Source organism: Peromyscus leucopus, chromosome 15 (assembly GCF_004664715.2).
Source record: "Peromyscus leucopus breed LL Stock chromosome 15, UCI_PerLeu_2.1, whole genome shotgun sequence".
In the NCBI taxonomy this organism is placed as follows: domain Eukaryota; kingdom Metazoa; phylum Chordata; class Mammalia; order Rodentia; family Cricetidae; genus Peromyscus; species Peromyscus leucopus.
In genome coordinates this window covers 58276598-58284296 of record NC_051076.1, presented here as the reverse complement: position 1 = coordinate 58284296, position 7699 = coordinate 58276598, and the positions used below count along the sequence as shown (strand labels likewise).

The following is a 7699-nucleotide window of genomic DNA, read 5'->3' as shown; positions in this document are numbered from 1 at the left end:
CTTTAGCTAAAGTATGAAAAATGAAAAAAAAAAAAAGAGTGCTGCTTTTATTCATTGCTTCTTTACCGAGGAGTCAGGCAGGGTCATCTTCCAGACAGTCCGAGTATGCGTTTTACAACCTCAGCGTGCCATCGCATGCTATAAACTCGGTCATTAGCTGGCGTTTACTGCACACTTTTTTTTTTTTAAGTTCAAGGCAGTCTCGGGCTCTCGGCACCCACAGCTGGAAACTGGCTAGCGTGTCTGGCCGGTGTGCCTCTTCTTCCCCGTCTCTCCTGTCACATCTCGGCCGCAGTGAGGACTTGGCTGCACCCCAGGCGGGAATGAAGTGTCTTCCTGCTTGAATACCAGGCATCGAACTGGAATCCGGATGACAGGAGTCTGGGACTCGGCCACCACCCGAGGGAGGCAATCCATCGCCCTAGGCACTGAGGCTTGCTGACCTCACGCAGTCTTTCTGAGGTGGCAGGTGGACGCTTTCAAGTTCGTCTCACCCGCCAAGGAGCCCGGCCGTCCAGTCTCGGCCTCGATGAATCAGTTCTGACGGAGGGGGCAGGTCCGGTGACCTATCCTGGCATCTGTTTACCTTCCCAACTATGAGTCTGCGCTTCCTGCTGCTGCAAGAGCTGCGGCTGCGGCAGCGGCGGCTGCGGCTGCGGCTGCTTTCATCATTTCCGACCTCCCTGCAAGGTGACATTCTGCTCTGCTAGACTCGGGGAGCTCCTTCCCCGCCCTCCTCCCTGGGGCATAAATGCTCGCGGACGCGCAGGGCGCCTCACCGCAGCGCCCCGAAAAGCCGCCCGAGCCTCCAGCCACTCCGCTCAAGCCGCCCCCTTTATCGCTTTAAGAGAGTCCGCGCTTGAAGGAGGACCCGGGGCCGGCTCCCCTTACCCGAGGTGTCGCGAGAAGAAGCGCCGCGGCGGCTACTTCTCGCGATGTTTGGCGGCGCGAAAGGCGGCCATTTTGGGGTCCCCCCCGCTGGTGGCTCCGGCGGCGGCGGCGGCGTCTCTCCTCCTCCCCGGCTGCGGCTGGGACCAAAGCTGGCCCCGCAGGAGGCCGGCCGGCCGACACGATGTGGCGGCTCCGCTGCAAGGCCAAGGGTGGCACCCACGTTCTGCAGGGGCTGTCCTGTCGGACCCGCTTGCGGGAACTCCAGGGCCAGATCGCCGCCATCACCGGCATCGCTCCGGGCAGTCAGCGCATCCTCGTCGGCTACCCGCCCGAGTGCCTGGACCTCAGCGACCGGGACACAATGCTTGGGGACCTGCCCATCCATTCAGGTACGGGCACCGGCCGGGGCCGGGCGAGACCTGGAGGACGTGGAGGGGAGAAGAGTGGAGCCGGGTGAGGCCGGGTGCCGGTGGACCCTCTGGGGGCTTGGAGGACCCGAGCCCCGGGAAGGCAGGGGCGAGTGCTTGGGAGCAAAGCCTTGAAGTTCCCGATTCCCCAAGCCTGCTTCCGGGGTCAACCTTGGGACCATCTCGTTTTATTTTGTTTTCTCTGCTTTCCCAAAGGACAGCAGGACCCTTTTCCGCTGATACGGTGGGTGGTTCTTTTTCCCTATCCTGATCAGCAGGCCGGCAGTCGAGATACCGATTTTGTCTAAAACTGCTTTTCCCCTTGGTTGATTTGTTTTTATAATTTGTTTTGTGTACACTTTTACCTGGACTGTATGAACTGTAGAGTTTTGTTCCCAGTGTTAAAACTCGAACATCGGTGTTGACCATTAAAAACTTTCCGTTCTGTGTCAAGACCCCTTCTAAACATCAAATGGTATGTATAGTCATGCCAAGTGCAAGGAGAACACCCTGGTGACCTACCTAGTCTGTGGTGAACAGCCGAAAGATTCCCGTTTTTAGATGAAGAATATAGGAGATTTTTGTTTTTCAACTTACCTTTTTACATAAAGGTTTTTGTCTTTAAGTTGGGATGCGACAGTGAACTAAAAAAACAAACAAAACTTAGGTGTTACTGGTCTCTTGTTTACAGAGCCATGTTCTCCTTGGTAACCCACTTTATGCTTGAACTCATTTGGCTCCTAATTTACCGAGTTGGCTAATAAGCCCCCCATCTGTAACTTCTCTGCAGTTCTGGATGTGTTTTATTTTCCACAGGTGACCTGCTGATTGTTGAAGAAGACCACACCAGACCAAAAGCATCACCTGCATTTTCCAAACATGGTGCTTCTAGCTATGTCAGGGAACCTCTGCCTGTGCTTACCAGGACCGCAGTCCCGGCAGACAACTCTTGCCTCTTTACCAGTGTGTACTATGTCGTTGAAGGAGGAGTCTTGAATCCAGCTTGTGCCCCTGACATGAGATGCCTCATAGCACAGATTGTAGCAAGCGATCCAGACTTCTATAGTGAGGCCATACTGGGGAAAACAAACGAGGAGTATTGTGAATGGATCAAAAGGGATGACACTTGGGGGGGAGCCATTGAGATATCCATTCTGTCTAAGTTTTATCAATGTGAAATATGTGTAGTGGATACACAGACCGTCAGAATTGATCGTTTTGGGGAAGACGCGGGGTATACCAAAAGGGTGCTGCTCCTCTACGATGGTATCCACTATGATCCGCTTCAGCGTAACTTCCCCGATCCAGATACACCTCCTCTGACCATTTTCTCCTCAAATGACGATATTGTTCTTGTACAAGCCCTGGAGTTAGCTGATGAAGCTAGAAAAAAGAGACAGTTTACTGATGTAAACCGATTCACCCTGAGATGCATGGTGTGTCAGAAGGGGTTAACTGGACAAGCAGAAGCAAGGGACCATGCCAAGGAGACAGGCCATACCAACTTTGGAGAGGTGTGATGTGTTCATGGTAAGAGTTGGAGCCTACTACCTCACAGATCCAGAAGGCTCTGGGTTTTCCAATAAGCTATTCATAACCCTACAGAATAGAAGAACACAGTGCTTGGACCATCCTTTTAACTTAACCAGTATGACTGACACTGAAAATCCTTGTTAAGATTAAAATTAGTGTGCAAGTTTACAGATGTGTGGCTACACTAGTGGCATGCCCTCTTCCTACTAGGGTGACGGAATAGGTGGCTTGGGCCACTGCTGATGCTGACCTGAAGACTGGATTCTATTGTAAACAAGCACCCAGCGGCTTTAACTTATAGAAGAAAGCACCCTATTTTAGGTAATGTGGAAAGCCTTGCGGAGGGTCACTGGACATACACCACAGTGTCTCCAGTAGTTGATTCCTTTTAATAACTCTGAATGAGTTAGTAGTTTCTAAATTCTGAATTGATTCATCCAATGAAGATACTCAGAATTGTCAAAATTTTTTATATTGTAATTTGGTAGACTTTATAAGTGTATCTAACAACTTATAAGTGCATAAGAAGCAATTTTACAGGGATGCGTGTGTTCCTGGAGAATGTTATCTAAAACAGGAATGGGGTCCTGTTGGAGATTTCTAGTGTATAGAAGTGGAATGTATAAGGGGGAAAGGTGCCTGACGCAGCTTCCTGAAGCTTTAAAAGACCGTTGGCCTCTTGTTTTAATGCAATTCACTGTTGGTGTTTGTCACATTAGATACATTTTTTAAATGAAGCAGGGTATGCCTTTTTAATTGCTAATTTATTTTAGAATTCAAGAAGTATCTTGAAATTGTGGTTTTTGTTTTGTTTTTTTTTTCTTGTGCTGTTTTGCATATAAGTTTGTCTGAGGGGATTTAATTCCCTCAGCTGTTCGCTGAAAGCACTTCTTACAAACAAGTCTTCCTCTAAAGTGTCAATGGTGTGCTTTTGATTGATCTCATAGATAACAGTGTTCAAAGCTCCACTTTGATCTTTCAGATAGTCCACATTTCTGCAAGTTAGTACTCTGTTTACCTGTGATCTTTGACTTTCAGTTTTTAAATAATTGGTTGGGTTTGTTTCACTTCCAAAATATAAAAAGTTCAAAATCTTTGCCTTATGCAGCTCTCTCAGAATACTGCTACCTAGTGACAGATATGTAGCCATTTGCTTGATGGATTGATCCTCAAGGCACACCCACTCAAACTTAGCTTCACTATAGAATCTTCCAGGTAAAGTCTTCTACCTCTTAATTCTTCTAAAGATCAGGGATCTTTAAGTTCCAATGTGGTGTGTATTCTGTCATACAATGTAAAGAGGCATACTGTTGTGAAGTTTTGTTATCTTGATCTCATTTAAGTAGCTCAGACAACCATCGGTGTACTTTAAAGCACTTCCATCTTTTCCCATGTATCTTAGCAAATGTTTTCAAACTAAGGTTAACCCTTAGCCTTTTACTAGGCAATGGTAACCATATAAAATGAAGGAATATTAAAGTGAACAGTTTAGAGAAACTTGGTTCCTTTAAGGAACAGTTGGACAATTCACAAAGTATGCTTCAGTCATCAGATGACATTCTTTCTTGCTTTGAAACAGCGTCTCCCTATGTGTTTCTGGCTGGCCTGGAATTTGCTATATAGACCAGGCTCCTCAAACTTGAAGTAATTCTTCTGCCTCAGCCTCCTGGGTGTTGAGATAACAAGCAGGGACCACCATACCTGGCCAGATGGCTTTTCTTGAATACCCTTTGTGCACATAGCCAGTCAGGCAATGTCCTACAAATTGAAAATACTTAATTTTTGTTTTTTTACTGAGCCTTAAAAATAGCATGAGTGAGCTTAGGACACTGAACATTTGGCATTTGTCACATGTGCAAATATTTCACAAATGTCTCTTTGGTCCAGATGATTTTTTATTTCTTTTATTTCCTCTATAAAATATTTAATTTAAAACTGTACATTAAAAATGTAACACTGGGTAACATCCATCAAATTGAGTTTTATGCATCATATTTATAAAGTTTGCCTTCCTGTACCACTTGAGCATCCATATTCAATGTTTCTAAAATTTTGGATCCAGAAAATTTGTTCATGCAACAAGTATTTATTGAATAACTTATAATATGTCAGACATGTTTTATTTTTTTGAAGATAAATTCCTGTCATTTTAAAACTAAGTCTATGTTATCTACAGAGAAGGATTAGTTTAGTAAATGTAAAGAAAAGAATGAGTACTGGTATCTTAAAAATCAAACTCTTCGTTCTAAGTGTTTTTTCTACATTTTGTTTAGTATTTATTTAGGGGATTACTTCTTGTCGTATTTTATCTTTTACCTGATTTGTCCAGTTGCCAGGTAGACGCTGGTAGTCACAGGCTTTCAAAAAGGCTTTTTAATGATTTGCTGACATGCAGACTGGTCTTAGAGTAGTGTTCTGGTTGTAGAACATTCAAGGTGAAGCATTATATGCAAATTATTTCAGTATTAATTTATGTTCAGTATAAATACAAGCTAGTAAGCCTCATAGAATTTAAAGGGTTTATTGTTGTTTTATATTTTTTCCTGTGCTTATTAAGCTCTTGAAATTATTTATTAATGTGAGTAAACTCATTTTGAGAATTTGGAAAGATCTGTGAATTTAGTTGTACCCTAACTAAAATCAACTTTGTGCTCATGAACCCCTTCCTGGTTGTTCAGTTGTTGCCTGTCCTCCAGGAGTTTCTGTTTTAGTTCAAAGAGACCGTTTATATTAGTGTGAGAGAGCAGTAGTGGTGGAGGAACAATCACACCTTTGCCCTGCTACTCCATCCTCCCCTCCCTCTTCTTTCCATTAAAGACTCAGTGTGCTTTTATGAAGATGCCCTCCCTAGTCATGGTATTAGTCCACATGAATGTCCCTGGGAGTTTTGTGATGTGACAGCCATATGAAGACATCCGGATGTTACCACATCTTTTGCTAGTGATTCATGGTTGGTTTCTTAATTGCCCTCTATGAATGAGAAAATGACATAAACAAATGGTTACTGGCCAACTTAGCCTTGTTGTTAGGAACTAATACCATTATGCCATTTGAATATCCTGTCGAGTTCAAGTCCCAGAAAACAATCCAAAGAACATTCCTTCCCTACCTATATAGCCCCTAACTGTTCATGCCTAACTTGCTTGTCTTCTAGCTTCTTCCTTCAAGCTGCCCTAGTTGAATTTTCCGTCCTTTAAGAAAATGTACGGTAGGCTGTATGTGAAATTAAGCAACAGTGATCCATATACACACATTATATAACACGCGTTATATATTAAAAATCAGGTGGCCTTCTTAAATTTACATATACTAAGAATTACGTTTTTTCATGTGTTGAAACCTTATTTTTGCAGCACTTTAAAAATTAGAGAATAAAAGTTTACGTAGCCTTCTAGAGATCTTGAGGACAGGAAAGATACAACCTTGAGCTGCTAGCCAGCAGTTATTACCATAAGTAATTATTGTATCTTATGAGAAAGTCTAATTTCAGTCACTGTTAGGAGAATGGTCTGTGCCCTAACATGAAATGTCACTTCTGTAATGTGATTGTTATCACTTGTTTTACAGTATTCAAATTTTGTTTACACCATAGAGTTTTAATTTAAAAGAGTAGATTCATGAAACCTTTCATTTTTAAGTAAGCATTTTTTAGGGAAATTGATTTTTGAGTAAGATATGCAAGCAATATTTGTAAACCTGAAGGAACACTTGATTTGAATAAGCTAGTTTGTTTCTCATAGTGATAGGCACCAAATCAGGGCTTTGCGCTTGCTCACTGATCAGCATCACCAGCCCCATGTTTTTTCTTAATAACCATTGTAATATGTCAGCACATCCAACTCAATGAATGTAAGATGGTCTTGATTGTGGTAAAGTTTTTCTCTTCAAAAATTAGTTAGCATTTTGTTTACAGTGCTTTAAATATTTTATTTGGAAAACAAAGTATTATGTTGGTACTGAATTATGGGGTGTTTACATCTTAATTTAATAGAAAAAAAGTACTACTAAAAAGGAAATGTATATGGCCATGAATGTAAGCATTTTGCATGGCACACTTTTTTACTTTTGTTTTTGAACACATTGACCTGTACGTAGGAATTTTAAGTATGGTGAAGGTATGATTTGGTTAAGTTATAAGTAAAGAGGTTAAGAATTTCTACCGAGATGTTGTGACTTGGCACCAGAACTGGTATAGAATGTTTAGTTGAGTATAATCCCTAAGTTGCTTAAAGGATAAGGGTTTCCAGTTCACATTTTGTGCCATTCAGGACTCAAGGTGTCACAGGAAATATATACCAAATTAATTTTTCCATAAGAATGCCTAATAAGTACATATAGCTTGTCAAAATGATATGAAATGAAAAATAGTCTATAGTGGCTGTATTAACACAGTAGAGGCAGAGCTCCTTAAATAAGAAAACAGCCATAAAGCCTGAAATACAGAGCTCTAGAACATAATTGCAAAGGGGCCAAACAGAAAAAGAGTTGTTTTCTTGCATAAGAAAATGTGTTCTTAGTGAAGATGAACAGTATTGCTTTCAAAATGTTCCCTTGTCTACTTGCCAGCAAGTTTTCAAAGTTCATGCACTGCTGCTATCTGGAAGATGTCTAACTTTATTTAATACAACTCATGATTTTGCCTTTGTTATTAAGATGCATTAATTTTATTTATGACATGTGATTTTTCAATATCTTAAATGTATGAAGTGACTTGTTTTAAAGGAATAAATGAAGTGAAAATATTGTTGTGTGAGCATATTTTGGGGTCAGGGCAAAGGGCCAGTGAAGAATACTACACTCAAGTTACATATTACCAACCCAAACCACAGCTTGGATTTGTGTACCTGATTCCCACGCCCTTTGAGTAG

The 7699-nt window shown here is 42.2% G+C and overlaps 1 protein-coding gene across 1 annotated transcript; it reads left to right on the top strand.

The window, feature by feature from the left end:
• Positions 1-17: 17 nt before the first annotated feature.
• On the top strand, positions 18-7573 carry Yod1 (YOD1 deubiquitinase). Its single transcript, XM_028874986.2, is given in 3 exon segments — positions 18-1007; positions 1010-1280; positions 2115-7573. Coding segments are annotated over 3 exon segments (1047 nt in total). The 5' UTR covers positions 18-935; the 3' UTR covers positions 2819-7573.
• Positions 7574-7699: the final 126 nt, after the last annotated feature.